The 23954-nt window shown below is 32.0% G+C and overlaps 1 protein-coding gene across 4 annotated transcripts in view; it reads left to right on the forward strand.

Moving 5' to 3' along the window:
- The first annotated feature begins 1234 nt into the window (after positions 1-1234).
- LOC145297682 (inositol monophosphatase 1-like) overlaps positions 1235-23954 on the forward strand; it is a 53718-nt gene continuing 30998 nt past the window's right edge. For all 4 annotated transcript variants that reach the window (XR_013870306.1, XR_013870308.1, XR_013870307.1 and 1 more), the window contains exons 1-4: positions 1235-1345; positions 8015-8129; positions 10180-10313; positions 10855-10959. Coding sequence is in view for 1 of the 4 variants with exons in the window: in XM_080143876.1 (XP_080000002.1) it covers positions 8052-8129; positions 10180-10313; positions 10855-10959 (317 nt within the window). In the remaining 3 variants the exon portion in view is untranslated. The remainder of the gene's footprint in view (positions 1346-8014; positions 8130-10179; positions 10314-10854; positions 10960-23954) is intronic.

The raw sequence follows: 23954 nt of genomic DNA on the forward strand, positions 1-23954 counted from the left end.
GTAGCTAACCTGAAGTGAAGTTGCGAAAAAAATACAATCTTCTTCGCAACCTTCTTCTCAGGTCTTGCAACCACAGTAACATAAAATAAAGGAATAAGTGACTCTTCATAAAGGAGGAAGGTTTTATAACAATTAGTATAAATAACCACAAGGCTATTGTTCTTCTTGACTGTTGGAAGAGCATCCTCACCTCTGGCAGCTACACCCAGGTGAGCTATGTATTATTCAATACAAACCTCGCACTATTTTGTGTCAACTCACTACCATCGTTTATGATATTCTTACATGATGCATTCGCGCATGGACGCGCCTAGTAAGGTGACTTGTCACATCGCGGAAGAATTTTTTAGCAGACATTTAAAATAACAAGAAAGTTTTCAAAAACAAAATGTGGTTCATTTTTCTGTGTTACATAGTTTTTGATGCTTTTTTAATTGATCTAAAAAATTAAGTTTTCATGAGCGGTCTACAAAAGCATTTTTATTTTTCGTTTTTTTATTTTTTTGGAGTTTTTTTTTTCAATTATAAAACTTGTACAACATTTAACAGGTGCTTCTGCAGTTTAATTTACCGTTTTTCCGTAAGTAATGCGCCAACATACACCGAGCAGAAGAACTGTTTAATTTTTCACAAAAATTCTGTTTACATTGGGAGGTAGGGCGTCTATGCGCGAACGCATCATGTAAGAATAGCATAAACGATGGCGGTGGTTTGGCACAAAATAGTGCGAGGTTTCAGGGGTTAATACCACACAAACAGTAAATTTGCGACGGGTTTGAATATCAGATTCGTTGTCAGCGACCCCGAAAACCTAAAAAAAAAAAAAATTTTAATTTATTGGTCGGTGTTCTGTTGTAGTTAAAGTAAACATTTACTCATTAAATTTTTCTGCTGGTCGCCATGGAACTCAACGCTCAAGGAGTACCAAGACCTTTATTATCCAATATACTCCTTATTGTTTTCATTTGTCGCCATGTTTGTTTTTGCGCATGCACATTCAATTTTTTTGCTTGGAGTTCTTATTCTTGTTTTTATCATAAAAATTAAATTATTTACAAAATAAGCTGTAAAAAATCAAAACAAATAAATATTTGCAAAATATTAATAGGATGGATTAATTTGCCATGTCACTGCCTTGAAAATCAGATAAACCTAATCCATAAAATACGGTAGCTATTCTTTAAGCTAACAACTTCAATGTAAGCAAAAATTTTAACAGTCGAAAGGGGGGATAATTATATTTTACATGGAAATGGGAAGACAAGGTAACTGAAAGATATTACACCGGTTGCACTTAGAATTGTTCTACTCATAAGGACATTCCGTCAACCCATTCTCCAAAAAGGTTTGTCAACAAATTGAATTTAACAATTTTATCAAAATAATTAATTTCGACAATCGTTTCATTTTAACACAATTATCATTCTACCATTCACTGACGTATATATGACCCCTGTTTTTATTTATTGTTATAATTACGGCAGTATTATCTTCCTCAACGATTTCATTCGTATAATAAATGTCAAGGTCATCTTCTATACGTTCACTGTCAAACTACTTTCAAAATTCGTTTGTTTGTCAGCAATTGTGAAAGTTTTATTATGAAGTAAATTCTGTAATATGTTAGTAATATTTTAATTTTTTTTTTTTAATTATTTATTCATCGAAGAATGAAAGCCAAAAGTTACCCCTCCCCAATAAAGAAGAAAATGACATTAATAAATGCGAAAACTAAGGAATTGTTGAAATAAGAAAGCGAGCAAGCGAAATCTTTATTTAAAATTAGGATAAAACATCACCTTTAAAGAATGCGAGATACAATCACGTTAGAATATATCAATAAAGTCCATTTAAAGACCGCATTATTGACAGATGTGTATTTTTGCAAAATTGCCTTTAACCCTTGAATTATAAAAAAAAAGGAAAAATGTCAGTGACACCGCCTAAACAAACGTAAATTTCATTTTTTTCTTTTTTTTTTATTACTTAATCGTAACTAACAAAATATTATAAAATGGTACTAGTACAGAGAGTGATCCGGACGTAAATAATAACGTTATTATTTAAAAAGCCATTCTTAACATGGGGAGAGGAGGGTGTTTTGTAACTATTCTATACTTCAACCTTATAATTGAATAAAAAAAAAACATCATAAAACTTTAATTAAACTTGGAAATACGATTGGATCACTCTCTGCACTAGCACCTATAAAATTACTAAATCATGCTAAACAATTTTTAAAAGAATGTTTGATGGACCTGAAAGGGCGTCACCCCCCTCCTATATATATATATTTTTAAATTTTTTCAGTAACTTATTATTGATTGTGGAGTACTTCTACAGTTTATCACCGAAAATGGAAACGCCATTTTTTTCGGGCACCTGTTGTTGAAATCAGTATTTTAAACTATGACCGAAGTAGGAAATAAATAACAAAAAAATTACAAAATTGTTTTATTAAAATTATATTTTCTTACGCAGACTTTTCAATAAATGTCTTTTACAATTATATTTTGATAGATTTGGCAAATGTGTAGTTTAGCAGCGTAAATTATTTGACAGACAAAACTTATAAAAAAACTATTTGGTACTCCTCATTTCTTTCTGACAGGTTCATAAGAGTAGTAGTTGATGAGCAAAAATCAGAAGCTCACAGTATTAATGCTGGAGTCCCTCAGGGGTCCATCCTAGGCCCAACTCTTTTCCTGATCTACATTAATGATCTTCCAAATCACATCCTTACATCATTTGTAGACATTTCTGCTAATGACACTACCATCTATGGTAGCACATCTAAGTCAGTAACCGACCAAGTTCTCTCTGATTCTCTCTCCTCTGATCTTGAGCACATGGTACAATGGGGAAAGGAGTGGCTGATTACTTTTAATGCATCTAAAACCAAGCTTCTCTCTTTACATCATCAACGTTCTGATCCCCATCTGGTATCAGTTGAAATGAATGGCTCTCATCTTGAGGAGGCCTCAAGTTTTGACAAGCTTCTGGGCTTGACCTTTACTCCTGATCTTAAATGGAACAGGTACATCAAATCTGTTGCCAAGGCCACTGGAAAAATGGTGGGATCCTTCTAGCGATCTAGTAGCTATTTCATTCTCTATCTATATAAGAGCCAGGTACCTCCAAGGATGGAATACTGTTGCCACATCTGCTAGAAAGGATTTGTCCTGCCTTGATAGAGTTCAAAATAGACTTTGTAGTCTCGTAGGATATATCCTTTTCTCTTCCCTGCAACCTCTATCTCACAGAAGAGATGTTGCGAATTTGTCTCTGCTGTATCGTTATTTTCATGGAAAGTATTCGATTGAGCTTCAGTCTATGGTCCCCCCTTGCCAAACTTTCACAAGAAACACTCGTCTAGCTGAAAACACTATCAATAATTCCCCCCACTCGTTATCTGTGCCTAAACCTAAACGTAGATTCCATGAACAAAGCTTCTTTCTTAGAACTGCACGCCTGTGGAATTGTCTTCCATTTTCCTGCTTTCCAGCTGACTACAATATGGTTGTCTTCAAGTCTAATGCAAACAAGTTCTTGATGAGCCATCCCACTTGTTAACAAATTTACCAAATTTCCATTACTAACGATTACTATATTGTCCAATTTCTACTGTACACTTTTTAACCCTTTGGCCTCTTGGTCTTGATAAGTGGCGATGCCTATGTAAAAAAAAAAAAAAATCATGCATTTATTGATTCGTGCTGAAATAATAACGTTATTATTTAAAAAGCCATTCTTAAAATGGGGAGGGGAGGGGGTTTTGTACCTATTCTGTACTTTAACCTTACAATTGAATAAAAAACATATAAAACTTTAATTGAACTTGGAAATACGATTTAAAAAATAGCGCGGATCAGTAAGTGCATTTAGCACCAACTATTTTTATATAAAACACATTAGACCCAAAGGCTGAAATTAAACCAGAAAAAAAATTCATTTTTTGAACATTTTTTACGACAATCGAGGCCACCATATTGTTTTTAAAATTTGTCCTTTTTATGGTTTGATAGCTTGGCCTATTTTATGCGCTTTTATTACAAAAATTGCGTCCAAAACAGTTCAAAGCGCATAAAAAAGGATAAATTTGGCCTTAAAAAGGCCAATCTGTCAAACCTTAGAAAGGCTAAATTTAAAAAACTATATGGTGGCTTCGACTGTTGTACATTTGGTCTAATAAAAATGATGAAAAAATAATAAAAATGAATTTTTAAAAATAAATAGTTTTTATAACTTTCATGCCTGTCATAATTTACGCCATTAAACTACACATTTGCCCATGTTTATATTAAAATTTAATATTTAAAAAAATGTAAACAATTAATTAAAAATCTGTTGTAACGGAACATTTGAAATAATGGAATTTTAATAGTTTTAATCTTTTAAAAATTAATTAATTTTTACAAAGTTTCTTTTTCTTGGCAATTCAACTGATAATAGTATATATTAATTAGAAAAAAACGCTATTTAAAAAAAAAAAACAATATAAAATTCATATCAATTTTTTTAATTGCAACTTTGGTTAAACTGTACGGATAGGGTCCCGACGTTCTGAGTTCGGGGAAAAGTGGTGTCGAGGCAGAAAATTACCCTAACCCTAAAACCCCTTCAGCATGGATTTGACAAGCATGAGCAAATTTTGGAGTTGTTACAATGTTAACTGCATTTTATATGTAATTTCATTCTAAAATTAATAAGTATTGAGAATTCCATGAAAATTAGTTGATTTTTGCTAGATTTATTAAACACAGGTATGTTTTCACATTCGAAATGCTTACTACATGGGAACGTTATTTTAAAGAGTCAATTATGTAAACCAGATGTAACAAGATTTCTTGCAATTTCATTATTTTCGTATGATGAAAAAAATTTTTAAAATTATTATTAGTTTATTTTGCCCTTCTTTTAAATGGTACAAAAGTTATATTGATAATATTAACTTATATTAAAGTTGCATCATGTTACATATAGGGGGGGGTAATTGTGTGGTGAATTTTGGAGGTGCCTAAAGCACTGTTAATTTTTTTCCTATTTTGTAAACACGAAAGTTGGGGTTTTCGGGTGTGCTGAAAACGAACATCACATTTAAATTTTCCATAAACCAGTAGTTTTCCGGATATCAAGCAATGTAATACTTTATTATAAGTGGTGGCAATTGTTGTATGCAAAAGCGAGCATGGCAAAAATATGTGCGTACAACAATGGCACCATTTATACATTTAATACACTTTGCTTTCGGTCAATCGTTCTTTATATCAGTTGGGGTTACAGCTTTTTTTTTTTTTTTTTTTTTTTTTTTTTTTTTTTTTTTTTTTTACAAAGGCATCACCACATTATCAAGGCCCAGAGGCCACTCAAGGATAAGGGTTAAAGAGTGTACAGTAGAAATTGGTCAATATAGTAATCATTAGTAATGAAAATTTGGTAAATTTAATAACTTATATGGAACGGCTCATCAAGAACTTATTTACTTTAGACTTGAACACAACCATATTGTAGTCAGCCGGAAAGCAGGAAAACGGAAGACAATTCCACAGGCGTGCAGTTCTAAGAAAGAAGCTTTGTTCATGGAATCTACGTTTAGGTTTAGCCACAGATAAAGAGTGGGGGAAATTATTGATAGTGTTTACAGCTAGACGAGTGTTTCTTGTGAAAGTTTGGCGAGGGGGGACCAAAGATTGAAGCTCAGTTGAACACTTTCCATGAAAATAACGATACATCAGAGACAAACTCGCAACATCTCTTCTGTGAGATAGAGGTTGCAAGGAGGAGAAAAGGACATCTCCTACGAGGCTACGAAGTCTATTTTGAACTCTATCAAGGCAGGACAAGTCCTTTCTAGCAGCTCCTGCCCAGATGTGGCAACAGTATTCCATCCTTGGACGTACCTGGCTCTTATATAGGTAGAGAATAGCATCAGCAGTGAGATATCTACTGGATCGATAGAAAGATCCCACCATTTTTCCAGTGGCCTTGGCAACAGATTTGATGTACCTGTTCCATTTAAGATCAGGAGTAAAGGTCAAGCCCAGAAGCTTGTCAAAACTTGAGGCCTCCTCAAGATGAGAGCCATTCATTTCAACTGATACCAGATGGGGATCAGAACGTTGATGATGTAAAGAGAGAAGCTTGGTTTTAGATGCATTAAAAGTAACCAGCCACTCCTTTCCCCATTGTACTACGTGCTCAAGATCAGAGGAGAGAGAATTGGAGAGAACTTGCTCGTTTACTGTCTTAGATGTGGTACCATAAATGGTAGTGTCGTCAGCATAAATGTCTACAAATGATGTAAGGATATGATTTGGAAGATCATTAATGTAGATCAGGAAAAGAGTTGGGCCCAGGATGGATCCCTGAGGGACACCGGCATTAATACTGTGAGCTTCTGATTTTTGCCCCTCAACTACTACTCTTATGAACCTATCAGAAAGAAATGATTTAATAATTGAGAAGACTTTTCCAGCTATACCATAGCTAGCGATCTTATGAAGTAAACCTTTATGCCATACCCTATCAAAGGCTTTAGATATGTCAAGAGCAATTGCTCTAGAAAGATTGCCACCGTCGAGAGATTTGCTAATCCTATGCGATATAACTGTAATGACATCTGCTGTAGATCTAGCAGAACGGAAACCATATTGAGTGTCACTAAGAAGGTTATTTTTGTTGAGATGTTTGATTACTTCTGTATTTAACACAGATTCTAGCAACTTACTCATGACGCACAGGAGACTTATTGGCCTGTACTGAGAGGGGGATGAGCGATCACCTGAATTCTTAAATACAGGGCATACTGATGAGGTTTTCCAGGGAGATGGGAAACTATTCTTCTTAAGACAACGTTTAAACAGTTTTGTAAGTATGGGCGCTAATTCAGGTTGAAGTTTTTTGAGTACTATAATTGGAATACCATCAGGGCCAGTTGCTTTACTCGAATCAAGGTTTTTGATTAGCTTCGCAACATCACGTACAGATATACGTATATCACATAGCGTGTTTTCTGATACAGGAGGAAATATTGGGGGTTGGCGGTCTTGGTCGCAAAGGGTAGAATTTGCTGCAAAGTTCTTGACAAAGAGTTTGGCTTTGTCTGATGCTGACGAGATTACCTCAGGTCCATTGATAATAGTTGGGATGGAGCACACGCTTCTGTTCAGGATTCTGTTTGCTATTTGCCAAAACTGGTGGGAACCAAGCCGCTGCTCAGCTACTTTGGACTTAACAGATTGAGCATACAACTCTCTTGCCTACTGATAAGAGCTAAGGTCTCACCCTCAACTTTGATCTGCGCCCCTCCCCTTTTACAAAATTTCAATGAATGGTTCCCACCATACAAACCTTCAATTGAGAAGAAAAGTACTTGTTTTTATGTATTACAATTTTATGTCATCATTAATCACCAACACACTTCTGCAGAAAAAAAATTAAATATTCCAAGACCTGCAAGTAAAATGAATTTTCCTAAACCAAAATGCATAAGAGAACTTGATATATTTATTGTTCAATTATTTACATTTTTAAAAAAAAATTTTTTTAGGATTAGCTGTAGGTAGTTGTAGAACTTTTCCAATAAACATTTGACGGATTGAATAATCTGAAATTTACATTGATATATGATGGTTTAGCATCTTTTACACCTGGCTCTATCATGCATATGCACGAAAAACTCAATCATAATGTTGCATTTTCATATCCTGTCAACATCACAAAGCAGTGGTATAAATGTTCTCTATCCAGGTTTATCTCCCAGCGAAGAAGGAATTAATAAGTTGGATTACATAATACCTGGAGTGGAACTTCTGATGTACTTCGGGATTGTTGTCTTTTAAGGCATACATCTTTTGGAGATACAGACGAGCCGACTTAAATTTCGAGTGGAAGGGAAGAGATCTGTCAGAAATATGTTCATAGGCTTTCTTCATGTGAGAGTTATTTCATGTTTTTGTAACAATCACTATCTCATCTTTTGATATAATTTTTTTCATTATTTTATTTTTGTCAGAATAAAAATAGAAGAAAGTTAAAAAAAAAAAAAAAAAATGCCAGTTGAAGTCAGTGAACGAGAACTGTCTGAATGGTATGAAACCGGAATACAACTGGCAAAAGAATGCGGCCATGTAAGTAGTTTGCTTTATATTTTATTCTTTATTTCTTGAATCCAAAATATTTTGAATATTTTTTAATTTTATTACACACAAAAACAAATTTTTGACAAAAAATAAACTGCGGACTTTTTCTTACACGCACAAAAGTTTTTACAGATTTAACAAAAAGCAAAAGTGAAGAAAATAAAATCAGCATTTAATAACAAAAATGCTGCCACTTTTAAAAGACATATCAGAATTTAACATGAAAATTCAATAAATGTTTTGACAAAAAAACGTCATTTAAATGAAAGATTTTATCTAGGTGAATATCAAACCAACTCCAATAATTGTTTTACAATTTAACTGATATTATAAACTCTTTTGAAAACCTTGTTATTTTTATAATAAAGATATTTATTATTATAAACAATTTTATTTTGTGCTAAATTTCTTAAATATTTGTGAATATTTTGCAATAAAAATATTGTTTATACTTTTTACACTAAAGATAAAATATTGCAAATTTATATAAATTAGCATTTATACTTACTTCGATATGGTTAAATAGAATTTCCGTAATGAAAGGCAAAAAAGTATTTTTTTAAAGATTCAATTTTATCTAGCTGTATTAACATTAACTGTAATTGACAGTAATTAACTGTAATTGACAGTAATTAACTGTAATTGACAGTAATTAACTGTAATTGACAGTAAGCAAAAACAACAACAAAAAACACTCGCTCTCAGTCAGAGAATAAGTGTGTACACTATACAGGTCTGTATTAATTAAGGATCACCTTGAGTAAATATAATTAGTATAAAAACATTTTATTTACTGTGTAAAATTGGAGATTTCTATACATTAACACTGGTTACCAAGGCAAAAAATATGTATAGAATGTGTGTAGTCTTAAAGCATTTTTTTTTTCTTTTGTGATAATGGAATACGATTATAAGCAAAATATCACCAGAATAGCTACTTTTATGTACAGATTTTTATAAGCATCAGTCTAAAGACTTAAAATACTTGCAACTTTATCACAATCATCGAGCAAATAATGACAAAACTAAGGGCATTTAAACAAAGCATTCCATATATACTTTGCAGAGAAAAAAGCATTCCATATATACTTTGCAGAGAAAAAAGGTGACATCAAGGTTATATAAGAAATATATATTTGCTAGATGTTTTTGCCTATTAAAAATGGGCAAAAGTTATAGCCTGTTCACTTAGGATGAATCTTTTATGCCAAATTTATGATTGAATATGGTTAAATTTGTGCTAATTTTTTGCATCAAATGCTATTAATCCTTAGTTAAGCATTAAATTACTTAGTTTGTTGCACATTATTATAGCAAAAGTTCATACAACATTTCAGCCAGATCAATGCAGTAGTTTCCGAGAAAAGGTAGAATGTATAGACAAACTAAGAAAAATATGATATAGATTATAGTAAACCTATTTTGACCAGTTCCTATTTATCTGTTGCTATACTTAACTGGTGTTTGGAATATATAAAATTTTTGTTTAGTAGGCTGACCTCACAAGCAATTGTCAAGTAATGATTGAATATATTGTTGATAATAATGTTGCCATTATTTTAACTTCAACAAAATGTTCCCATGCTTTAATCAACAAATCAAAAAGAAACAAATGTTTATGAAATATAGGGGAGCTAGTTTATGTAATGTAGGGAGGTTATTTAGAAAATGCTTAACTTTGTTGGCTTTGGAAAATAGTGTTTATCTGGAAGTTTCTCTTAACAAAGTATATATGTGGGCAATATATAATCAATGAAAACGGTTTGAATTTTTGTTTAATTATGCGAATAATGTGGATTGAAAAATTCTGTACAACTCTCCTCAAATATAATCAAATATCAATTTGGTAAATTCAATTCTATCAAGGTTGACAGGAAATCCACAAGATTACATTTTTGTGATATAAAAATTTATTAGTTTGAAACATTCTTCTGTCATTTTTGATGAAACAGATATTTTAATAAGTAAATTAATCCTCAATATTTTATTTGTTTGAACCAATTTATTGCTTATTTGTTTATTGGCTTATTTTTTTTAGATGATCAAGGATTGTTTTTACAAAGACAAAAAAGTGACCCAGAAATCATCTTTTGCTGATTTGGTCACAGAAACTGATCAAGCTGTTGAAAAATTCTTTACAAAAGAAATTCATAAAAAATATCCGGGACATAAGTAAGGTTTTTTTTTTTAAATTATAAAGTTCTTCTTTCTACAACTTTCTTCAGCTACAATTTTCTTACTACAACTAATTATATATTTTGCTATCATGGAGATTTTGTGTTTGATTTTAACGAAAATTGTCACATTTAAAAAAAATTGTATCTTATATTTAGAGAATATCTGTAAGCTAATCTTATTACTACATTTGAATATTAGTATTATGATATTATGTGAACAGGACGTACATGTGGGAATGTATCTTGGTGTGTCTGCATCGTTGCGCTGTCTCTCAGCACAAGTATGCGCTGAGGTAAAATCTTATAATAAATAAACCAAATTTCTTCTTGTTTAATTGATGTACATATTTTCTTTTCTTTAATTTCTTTTCTTTAACATATTTTCTTTTCTGTAACACATTTTCTTTGTTTAATTTATTTTCTCGTTTAATTGATGTACATATTTTCTTTTCTTTAATTTCTTTTCTTTAACACATTTTCTTTGTTTAATTTATTTTCTCGTTTAATTGATGTACATATTTTCTTTTCTTTAACAGGGTCATTGGAGAGGAAACAGTTGCCGGTGGTTGTAAGATCAACTATACGGATGACCCAACATGGATCATTGATCCAATTGATGGGACATCTAATTTCATCCACAGGTAAATAATCATATCAATCTTCCAGCTTTAGCAGTGATGCATGATAAGCAAGTATCCAAAACAAAATCTTTTTTTCCTTATAAAAATTTCTATTATGGACGCATAAATCTCCACAAAGTATGAACAATGTTACCAAATTCATTTTGGTAGCGTGATTAGACACCGAGTTATGACCATTCAAAGTTTATTGAAAATAAGAACATTTGCCTTTTTTTGTGCTATCTATTCATAAACCAATTTTCATAATGTATAAAATGTATAACTAAAACAATACAGTGTTTGAACAAGTGAAAGTTCTTTACACATTTAATATTTTGTGTTAAGTGAACATTAGTTACAATGGAAAAAATAATTATTAGATTGAGTCAATAACATTGTGTGACAAATCCTATTACTCCTTTAAAGAACATGCAAAAGCGACATAGAAGCAAAATTCTCATATAAGATTTATTTCAACACTTAATGCATTGAATCTTAATATGATTCACACCACATTAAAGAAGAAACTAGATTTTTCTTTTCATAGTAAATCAAAAAAAAAAAGCTCAGATTTCGACCACGTAAAAATAGACAGAAACATAATTTGATAAGGCAAAAATTTAATTCACTAAAGTTTGCAACTTTAATTTTTTTGTTAAAGATAACTTAAAGCTCACAATATTCACAAGTAACCGTTTTATTTTAGAATGATACTATCCTTGTATGCATTGAGATAGACAATGTTGCACTCACAAAATTTGATAACATTAGTATTAGAAAATAAATAACCCATTACTGAGAATAGCAATCGATAAATATTGTAATCTAGTAATCAATAAATATCATAATAATTAATACTTGGGAGAGCATTAATGACGCCATACAGCAACTGTACTACCCGTCCAGATAGCAACAGACCAGTGTTTGAGAATCTATGACTCAAACATTAGAAATGATGATCAATCATTGCTCAAAATGGGACTTGTAACTTGTAAAAAAAGTTTTTTGAGAGACAAAAGAAAGAATTGTACATTTATAAAGAAAAGGATTAAATTTTGTTTATATCTAAACCTTAACAAAATAATTCTCAAAAGTAAATGAGATATTGTATGTTGAAATTGAAGGGAATTTCACTGTATATTCCTGTTTTCGCACTCAAAACTAGACTGCTTTGTGATACCTAATAATAGGTACAACCATGGACTATGGAATTGGCTGTGTTAAATTCAAATTCTATCATTATATTATAGTTATTTCTACACTAATACTGTTGAAAGAAATGAACCCACAATTTTTCCTCAGAAGTTGATCAAAAATAGTTACTTGTGTTTAATCAATTATGTACAATATATCATTTGCACCATATATTATTTATTGTGATTTGCCATTAAACAACCCCAAAATCAACAAAATTCAACTTTGAGAGTTGAGTAATCATTATAGTTATCATCTACTGAATAAGCAAAACCTGTTCAAATTAAATCTTTTGTCTTTTATCGCACGTCAGCCATTTTAGGTTATTTACTGCTGAATCCAGTCAGTTTGTTAAATTTTATGCTTAATGTTCTTAATATCTTTACGTTGCGAGCCTGTCTTTGTTTTATCGTTATTTCCATGGCAAGTGCTTGCCAGAGTTCCAATCTCTGGTCCCCCCTCGCCAATCTTTCATGAAAAACACCCGTTTAGCTGAAACCACTGTCAATAATTTTCCCCACTCTTTATCTGTGCCTAAATCAAGACGTAGATTCCATGAACAACGCTTCTTTCTTAGAAGTGCACACCTGTGGAACTCTCTTCCGTTTGCCTGTTTCCCACCTGACTACAACTTGGATGTCTTCAAGTCCAACAAAAAAAAATTCCTGATAAACCGCCCCCTTAAGTAAGACACTTTATCAAATCTCCATTACTAACGATTACTACGATATTATCCCACTGATTACTGTACACACAATAACCCTTATCCCCGAGTGGCTTCTGGGCCTTGATAAGTGGTGACTACCATGTAACAAAAAAAAAAAAAAAAAAAAAAAACTGTGAATATTGGCAAGCAAGCTGAAATAGCACTGAGATGTATCTACCAAGACTCCATTTGATCAGCTGAAACAAGTGTCCTAGCTATACTTAGCATGTGCTGATAATGTTTCCATAGTTTGGTGGTCTTGGACGTCCTTGCTAATTCATCCTTTTTCTCAGTTAAAGTGTTGTGAACTCTGTCTATGCAATCTGATTTCATTCATGAATCTAAATCAAACTCGCCAATCTCCATCAACATGTACAATCGCCCAAGTTTATTCAGTTGGTCCTGAAAACCAGGTTCATCTTCCATGATCCTAGCAACAATCTGACGTGTGAGACACTGATCCATCAGTAGGTTGCCACCAAATGCTCATTGCATTGCCTGTTCTTCGGAAAGCACAGTTAATTCCCGTAGTAGCGGAATATTTTAAAAGTCAAGGGATAGAAACAAATAGTTTTATAGAATCTCCAACAATTGATGAACTATGTAAGCTAGCCAAAGATGATTTAGTTAGGGTAGAAAAACACTACAGATTGAATGTGACACCAGACACGGGAACATATGATTTAGTTGGGATGATAGCAGAATATCTTTTTAAGAACTGCATGATCGACAAAGACGATCAAAAAAGTCACGAGGAATCCCACAAGCATAATATCAAGTGTAGGGTAAAAACAGATGAGGCAGTTTGCCCATCCTGGTCAGGCATAGATGCCAAAACGGAGGCAGATGCTCCGTGTTGTGTAGTAGTAGACTGTAGCCAAAGGGGCGGACAATCTAAAGATTTCGCAGCATGCTTGTCGACTGCGGATGTGAGTGAGAAATGTGAGGAGAATGAGATGCTCAACCTGCCTCAGTCATGCAAGAATACCAAGGTGGAGGAAATGTTCCCACTCGAGGTAGCAACAAGCGCGCATAGTGTCAGTGAAACCGTCATTAGCAGTTCCATGCCACAGGCATCGACCGTGGGTGAATCTGGAGATGAAACTACTCTGCTAGAAATTGAGAAAGTATTCATGGCAGCAGTGGAAGCTTTATGTGAAAAGTCATGTATCACGTGTTGCAACAGTGCACCCAATATAAATATCGCAACTAGTGTTGGGACGATTCCTAAATTTTTTCTGATTCCAGGAAAATGTTGATTAATGATTCTGATACCAAGTACGATTCCTTTTACGGTGGAATTGTTGTTTTGAAATATACCATTATATAATCAAAAGTTTTTGTGTAGCGAAAAAATTTGGTACAGCGAAAAAGTGGAAATACAATTAAGGGAATTTTGAAAACGATTTGATTTTTTTCGTAAAATTTCTTTCATTGAAGATAAAAGTCAAAACAAATATTTTAACCATGAATTAAACATGCACCATGAAATTAATAACAATTAATATTAGGAGTTATTTTATATATTAAAAAATATAAAGAAAAAATAAGTCATGATTAATTCAATAAAAATACAATAACATCAAATTTCAAGGGGAATAATATGTTTTCTTTATCTTTTGATATCAATTTTTTTCTTTTATTTTTTCTTTATCTTCGATAACTCTTTAAAATTTAACATTTCTTTTTTTGCAGCCTCAATCGCTAACTTTCTAGCATATTCTTATTTCTAAATGAAATTTAAAAAGAACTAAATCTTTGATTAAAATTTTAGCTTTTTATATTCAATCATCTCAAATTATTCCTATTTATTTATTTGACTTTTTAAAAATATTTTTAACAATAATAATGTTATTTTTTAAATCTAAATAATTTGGTTTATTTCTATATTTTTTTATGATATAATTATATACTTATCGTCCTTTAATATTTATTCTTATTTAATGTCTTAATTTACTTTATTTCTATATAAAAAAGTAAATTTTTGGTAATTGTTTATTTCTATTGTAAATAAAAATCATTTATTGAACTTTCGAAATCGCCTCTGCCTTAATGTTGTTTCTGACAACTTTTTTATTTTTTGTTTGGAAACATTTAACTTTGCTCACATCACGACTGTGATACCAGGCATCGGTGAATAAACTTCACTCACAAATGAAAACAATGTTACGTCACGGCCACTAAAGTTTTGCACAGTGCAAACAGATAACTAATCATGGGCCTCGAAGTTTCGAAACAGACAGACAGTGGCTATGTATGTGATGGAATAAGAAAACTCATTAAGATAAATAAAGATTACTTTTAAAATAGTTAATAAAATTCTTGTATATCATATTAATATGTTATGAAAAGTTCTATGACGTTTTTATCATAAATTTTTGACAGCATTAATCTCACTTCAAACAAACAGTTCAACTTAAAAATATAAGAGAATCGTAATTAGTGGTGGGACGATTAATCGGAATCGGAATCGTTAATCGTAAGAATCGTGTATTTTGGGAGGTATCGGAATCGGAATCGCATCGTTAAAAAATACCTTAATTTTCCGATTCCTTCATTACGATTCTTTTATCCTGATGTTAAAAAAAATGTCCTGATATTTCTAACGGCAAGAGAGAAATGTAGCATGTTATAAAAAGAAACCAAAGAAATTCATTATTAACAGGGCAATGCTTAGTGCCCTTCCCTTACAAGGTTCATTCATTCAGATCTATTGTGATCAAAACTACAAAAGAGTTAACTTGAAAAGAAGTATGCAGGGCTCTACATTGCGAGTAAAAAAAAAAAAAAAAAAAAACGCTTATCTTTTTGGCGACTGTTTTTTTTTACTGACAAATCTTCTAATAGTGAATGAAAATGCTTTTTCAACTTATATTTTCTTAAAACGATCAAAGTCAAATTATTTAAACAGTAAAAGGTTTAATAGAACAATATACTTTTTTTTCTTTTTTTAAAAGAAGACTTTTGAAAGAAATATCTCTAAAATGAAATTGATCACGTTGTATTATTTCGCAAAATTTTGACAGTAGTCGGTTTCTTTTGAAGTTTCAAAAAAATCGACCCCATACCTATCTCTTCCAAACCTAAAGTTATTAAATAACCCCTTCGTTAATTTAAGGGTAATTAATTCAATTCAGTCAAGTTGTTTTTTTTTTAATTTCATTGAAATAAAATCCATTATTTTTTTTATTTTTTTCTCCAGAAAGATAAAACCCTGAATTTGATTATATTAAAAGCAGAATAATATAATCTTTTTTTCTAGAATTTTAAATTGAAAATTAAAAAAAAAGTGTTTGACGCAGTTTTTTGCCGAACGAAAAAGAAATTAATATATATTTTTTAAAAGGTGTTGTAATCAATTAATTTTTATGTCTAAATAATATTTACGATTAATTAAATAATTTCATTTTAAAAAGTATTTATAAATAGAATTTTACTAAGGACTTATAGTTCAGCAATATTGAACCGCATCAACCATTTGTGAATTGAACACAGTCAACCAAAAAAAAAAAAAAAAAAATTCAAAAGAAATGCATATTTTCATTTCATTGTGTAAACTTTTATACATTGGTTTCAAAAATTGGTTATGGTTAACTTTCGTAACCCGTTGTTTACAAAGCCATTTGCCGGAAGTGACGTTTTATCTACGGATGATCAAAACCGTATAGAATTAACTTTTTTTTTATATAAGTTTTATTCAAACAGGCTGTATTTGAACTTAATGGACTTTTTTTTTGTATTTATTAACTGTTTTATTCTTTTTATCAAACAAAAATAGAATTTTTATATTGACATATTATGGACTGTTTTTTGAACATCGAAATTTAAAAATTAGTTTTATTTAAAAAAAAAAAAAAGAAAGAAAGACGGTGTGGAGTCTTTGCAAAAATAAATTCAGGTCCATGAGGGGGACTAGCAACGCTAGTCCCCCTCATGGACCTGATGCAAATTTTAATAGTCATCTACAAGAATTCCTTTGGCGGCGGCGAATCAAAAGCAATTATTTTGGGAATATAATGTATTGGACACGATTTTTTTATGATGTAATGAGTTAACTACATGAACAATGAAAAAAAAAAACTTTTTCTTTAAAAATTTTTTAAATTTTATGTTAGAAAAGATCTATAAAGTCTATTTTTTTATATGAAGGCAAAAATTTGTTAAAGAGTTAAAATAAACAAAGACTTTTCATTAAATATATTTAAAATAAATTATAAAATATCTATAAAGTCTATTTTTTATGTCTGTAAAAATTTGTTAAAGAGTTAAAATAAACAAAGACTTTTCGTTAATATCTATAAAGTCTATTTTTTATCTCTGTAAAAGTTTGTTGAAAAATTCAAATAAAGTTTAGAATTTAATTTAAAAAAAAAACACCGTCTTTCTTTTTTTTTTTTAAATAAAACTAATTTTAAAATTTCGATGTTTGAAAAACAGTCCATAATATGTCAATATAAAAATTCTATTTTTGTTTGATAAAAAGAATAAAACAGTTAATAAATACAAAAAAAAGTCCAATAAAGCCTGTTTGAATAAAACTTATATAAAAAAAAGGTTCATTCTATACGGTTTTGACCATCCGTAGATAAAAAGTCACTTCCGGCAAATGGCTTTGTAAACAACGGGTTACGAAAGTTAACCATAACCCAAAAATTAAATTCTATAAGTTTTTTTTTTTTTTGTTAACTACTGGTTGGTACAATTTACCGCTCCATCCCTTTATATTTTTTTCTTTTTGTCTTTTTTAGCGGATTATTTTCAATTAATTATCCAAATAAGTGACTAGCTTTAAAACAAAATTTAATAGTAATTTATTTGTTTACAGATAAACTGAATTTTCTAATATGGCCTCAAAGTCCAAAAAAAAGTCTTGCATGGAAACTTTTTGAAGTTGATGAAGATCATGAGTGAAAGCCATTTGCAAAGTTTGTCAAATTAACATATCGCGAGGAACAAAACCATCTAACATGACCACAACCAACATGTTAAAACATTTAACCATGAAGCAGAAGCATCCAAATGGATTGGAGGAGCAAAATAAAAAAGAAAAGGAACAAAAAAATTACCAACTAGTCACTCAGAGCAGTTTTATTAGTTAGGGTCGAAATCGCAGTGTCTTTTTTTTTTTTTTTGCCTATGTCACCAATTTTTTTAACCTTCCTTAACTTCAAAGAGTAAATACAATATATACAACTAAAAAAATAATTTTTAAAAATGCTGATTCTATTCATGAAAAATTCTTTTAACTAGAAATTAAAACTTAGGTAAAGATAGCTGACTGACAGCAACAGGAGGAGCACTGGTTAACTACTGAACCACATGGAAAGGTGTGGGGGAGGAAAAAAGGAAATTAAAGGATGATAATAAATTATGATAACCGTCTTTGAAAGGCACTAAACTCCTAAAATTTACTTCTTTAAAATTTTAGGCGGCATTCCCGGGCGATTTTAAAGCACTCTCTCTCTCAAAAAAAAAAAAAAAGATTTAATTTTTAAGTTTGGGAAAGATATATTTATTATAACCGAATTCCTGTATGAAGACTGGATCTACTTTATTGGACGTTAATTTGTGAGATAAGTAATTTTTCAATGTTTAATGTTTTTAAAGTTTCAATTATCAAGTAAATTTTTTAATTGCGTTTTTTTGTTCAATTTATTTATAAAAAAAAAAAAACAGGGTTTAAAATGTATTTTTCAAGGTAACAAGCTTCGAAATAAGTCTAATTAAAAAAAATCACTTAATTTTTAATTTCGACAACCCTGAGAATTTAATTATTAAAAAAATATTGAAATGTGACATTTTTTTTATTTAACATTTCTATTAGTTCAATTAATATTCTTTCGATAATTCATTTCACTCAACAAACTTCACCATTTTTTGTTTTGTTTTATCTTTTTCTGTAATTTTGGTAACTATTTTTGCTCAATTTTATCTAGTATTTCATTTGTTTTTTATAGTGGTATAATTTTTATATGTGTTCCTTTGATATACCCTATTTCAAAATTAGTTTGGCTAAACTTATTCTTCACGTTAGAAACAACATGTAAAAGTAATGAAAAAGAAAAAACAATAGGTGTTAACTACTCTTTGTGAATTATGGAGGTCTGAAGAACTGCCATCACAAATACAACTATCAATAGCCAAACAAAAAATCGTTTTTGAAATTCCTTTACTTGTAACTTTTCGCTATACCTACCTTTTGGTATAAAACACAAAAACTTTCGATTAATGGTATTTCTCAAATATGGTCGTTAACTTTGGAAGGGTTATTTTGTATCTACGGCGCCATGTCACATTGTTTTTTTCATTACACACGTTCATTTATAAATTATTAAATTAAATATTTATCTTTTTTTATATTTAATTAGTATATATTTTCTTTCTTTTCCGCTATATATTTTTTATTTAATTCATTAAATCTGTAAATTATTAGGACCAAAATAATGAATCGTGTTAATTTATTCTCTAATTTTCTTGTTTTTGTTCTGTTATATAAATTCTATTTTATTTGTTTTTGCTTTGAAGGATTAATTCTATTTTCTTTGAGTTTTTTTTCTTTCTGTATTCCAATTAATTAAAATAAATTTTCTCTAAAATAAATTTTGCTAATTTTTCCGTTTAGTTTACTATATAATAATTTTATTTAAACCAAAACACGACGGTGTAGACATAAAATATCTCTTCCAAAGTTAGGGAACATATTTGGGAACTACCGACCATAAGTATAAAACTACCTGGTATATTTCAAAACAATAATTCCCTAGGAATCGGAATCGGAATCGTACTTGGTATCGGAATCGTTAATCAATATTTTCCTGGAATCGGAATCGTATAAAAATTAGGAATCGTCCCAACACTAATCGTAATGAAAGAATCGTAAATCTAAGGTAGTTTTTAACGATGTGATTCCGATTCCTCGCCAAAATACACAATTCTTACGATTAACGATTCCAATTCTGATTAATCGTCCCACTACTAATTGCAACCCAAGATGAGTTGATCAGAAATGGGCCCTTCAAAGCATTAGATGAGAAGCGCAATCTGTTAGAGCTGACAGGTGGTGAGATCCCGTCAGGTGAAAGTAGCGGTGATAGTCTAGCAGTTACAACTGAGAGTAATATAAGCGTCATTAAAGAGAGTAGTACTCAAAACTTTGAAAAAGTTTGCACTGCAGGTATTCACAGGGCTGATTCTCCTGAAGTTGTCGAGGATAGCACTCGAAGCTTTGAAAAAGTTAACATTGCAGGCACTCACAAGGCTGGTCGTCCTGAAGTTATCGAGAATAACACTCGAAGTTTTAGAAATGTTTATGCTGCGGGCATGAATAGTATTATTAATTCTGAAAGAAAGTCAGAGTATTTTCGTTGGAGTGATATGGCTGAGGGTCATATCAATGAGAGATCCCTATGTGATAAGACACGAGGAGTTGCGCCAAATGGCAAAAGGAATACGCAGAGAATTGACGTGGCTGCTGATACTACTATCGCTAGAGTTTACTGCTCTGAGATCGTTAAAAATAAGTTAGCCCATAATGACGACAACAGATGCAATAATAAGTTTAATGAAGGCAGTTATGACGGTAATGGTGAATGGAAAGAAATCCATTTAGGTAGCACGGGAAACATACAAGATTATAACTTTGTGACTAATGACATTGTTAGTACCACTATTGCTGATAATGCCACCATTTATGCTGATAATGATAGTAGAAGACTATATGTGAGAAAGAAGTTTATGAAGAAAGCCAGTGAGGCAAAACTTTCCTGTGTTGGAAGGAGGGTTGGAGAAGTGAATGACGTTCACAGGACTTTACGCATCAACGATGATGTTGAAATAAACAATCCCCCAACCCAAGCAACAAAAGACTTTACAAAAGTCGAAAGCTTTAACGACAGCCGTCACGAAACGGAATTTTGATTTCGGCCGGCATGGTCATTGGAATAGACGGGAGATGCTGATGTTTGAACACATCCCTTCAGATGTAATTGCGAAGGTAAAGGTTTTATACCTAAGCTATTTAAATTTTCATGAAATAGAAACACGGGTGTTCCTATTTCAAAAATTAGCGGGGGGATGTTCTGCTAGCGATAGGATAAACATCTAATTGTATGTTTGAACTGAGCGAGAATCCACTAATTCCTTATCCTTTTTAAACCTGGTATTATAGTCAGTCTGAAGGAATTCTCTTCCACTGACCGAGGACAGAAAAGGTGAAGTATAACAGCAGAACAGTTATTACACTATGATCCGATCTCGAAAACCAAAGATTCAACCAGCTAGAAATATTTCATCAGCCACGGAAAAAGAAAAAAAATGATTTTGTCAATTCTATTTTTAGACCGAGATGCGAAACAAAGAAAGAAAAAGCAGGAGACGAAACCCCTTCCCCCACCCATTCCGACTAGAGTCCAGTCTCATTCTTCTTTGGCACCCTTAAGCGTTATGACGCATTTTCAAATATGGAAATGCCGAAGAAAAAAATATCCCGACCAAAGGGCGTATTGGAATGCTTAGCTACCTGTTTTCCCGAAGTAGGAAATATCTTAATTAACACCATGGAAAAGCTATTTGGAAAACCGAAAACGAATGCTGACAGATATGATATGAAAAAGGGGATGGAAAAAAAAGTATTGAAAAACTGTGAATTTATTATTTGGAACTTTCTTTCCCCACAAGAGAACCCTCTCGGACTAAATGTGTCGCTCATAAGTTATGAAAAGAAAAACGATAAAACAAAGAAAAAAAAGAATTGTGAGTGTAAATTTTGTTTGTCTTTCTGTAGAACTGAAGATTAAATCTTTCCTTGTTGTCGCGTGGAGTCTAGTTACGCCGTTAATCCCTTTTCTCCCTTTTCTTTCTTTTGCAGGATTTTCACTCGGTTTACGTGTTTAGAAATATTCCCAAACCCCATAAATTTTGAATATATATTTTTTTTTCTCATTAAATCTTTCTTTCCCTATCTTTAATAAATTTATTTTATATTATTTGGAAGTGTTTGCTTCGTTCTTTCTCGCATTTTGTCGTGTTCGATTCTTGTGTTTATTTTGCATCCTGCCTTTCACATAGGAACCAATTGCCATTTCTTGTTTCAACCTTTTTTGTAATAAAAAGGAAATGTGAATCTTACTGGGACCTTGACGATACCCCTATGGAGAAAATTTGTCTGCCTGCGATAAACGTTCGCTTTTCGTAAATTTTTATTCATACCCCCTTTGCTTTTTACTATCACATGTGTGACACAAGCAACAGTATCACTCCTAAGTGGACTATCATCTGTAACAGTATTCACGATTTCAGACACCTTCCAAAATAGCAGTTGATCCAAAGTTATGATAGCATATTTTGACAATAAACTGCAGAGGTAATCTAGGGTGGAGAGGATACATGTTTTATCTTCTGAGTTCATTGGAAGAAATTGTACCCAAGATTTTCCCAGATATTTGCCATCCTTATGCAGCAGGTGCATCATGCGTTGCCAACTGGGCGTACTCTTGTGGAAGCAAAGACATTTCCCCAAAAATGTCCACTTTGCAATCACAGATATCAAGGTGTGCATAGAACTGGCAGAAATTCTAAACAACAATTGACATGCTTTTAATATCAATTTTCGTCATTTCAACAAGTTTCAAGTCTGATGTCATTTGTCGTGGTATACCATGACTTTCTTCCTTGGTGTGATAGCTGCAATCATTCCCATCCTATGGAAGGTACGCTTTCCATCCAATGTTATAATATCCATGTTGTCTCCTTCAAACAACAGGAACTGACTAAGAATCTCCATGTCACTGCCTAACACATTCAGAGCAAGTGAACATGCCGCATTCAATTCAAGCCTTTGTATCTCTGGATATGATGAAGAAAGTCCCATGGTTGAAAGACTTTCAGTCAAGAATCGTGATCTATATAAGTGGTGCATTTGCACTGCGAACGATGCCTACAACTTTTCTGGACATGTCCTTCCCAACAAACAGATGCTCCAACAAGAACTGCAAACTGGCTGGGATAAAATCTAATGCTGCTGCTAGTTTCAGTTCTGGAGTTGTTGGATATGTATCCTCCACTGACTCAACTATTGTCTTGATATCAGTTTTGATGTGGTTTGGAGAATTGCTCATTTCTGTGCTTCCCCACCATCCTCCCGAGTGAATTCACAAAGAATGTCAGTTTTTTTCCCTAAATGTCACAATGTTTTTGATGCCACTACAACCGTCAGTCACAAATATAGAATTCCCATATTGACATAGCAGCTTTTCTTTGTGGTATTGATTTCTGTACACTGTGGATTTTTCTACCATGTAAGTATTCTTCCATTTCAGGGACAAGGTCTGATATTATTAGCTGTTCTTCATCGTTTTCCTTTAGGAACACACAAACACGTTCAAATGCCTTTTCCTGATTGCTATCCTTTGGCCTTCCACTTTTTTGCTGTTTGGTGGATTCAGCTGACATGAATTGTCAATATTCCGCATTGTCAGAAGTTGACGTTACATGACTTGTGGTAAACACAGTCTGCTGCATGAAGATCACCAAATATATGAATATTTGATCCGGCTTTGAATAGCAGTGGTCCACTCATCCCATCTGATTTTGCAACAGACCAATATAGTTTGAACAAATGCATCTGTCTTCACATGGATAATCCTCTCATCACTTTTTCATTTGCTCTTTTTTTCTAGTAATTGCCTATCTTCTTCACAGTGAAGTCAATGTTCGGCATGGTAGATGGCTGATAGTTTAAATATTAGCCAATGCTAGAAAATACAGTAACCAGACAATGTCCACCTCTGTTAACAGAAGGAGGGATCCACATAAACCACTGCTACTCTGATATCTTAACTCATCAAACTTAAGTTGTAGTTGTCGGAGTTTGTTTTCATTACATAGGGGAAGTTGGCGTCAATGCTGAAGTGATTGTGTAGGACCCATGTAAAGTGATGTTGTCTTGGTATTTGAGATTAGATGGGTATTTGCTATGTGAAAAGACGTTGTTGAAGTGAATGTGGATATAGTTTGACAGATATGTTGTGATCTTCATATTTGTTGTGGCTCACTAGTGGTGTTGGCAGACCACATTTTGCCCCCTACACTCCTGGGTGAATATTTAAATTATTAGTCA

The sequence above is a fragment of the Euprymna scolopes genome, chromosome 18, assembly GCF_053919585.1.
Source record: "Euprymna scolopes isolate OS-2025 chromosome 18, ASM5391958v1, whole genome shotgun sequence".
Classification (NCBI taxonomy): Eukaryota; Metazoa; Mollusca; class Cephalopoda; order Sepiida; family Sepiolidae; genus Euprymna; species Euprymna scolopes.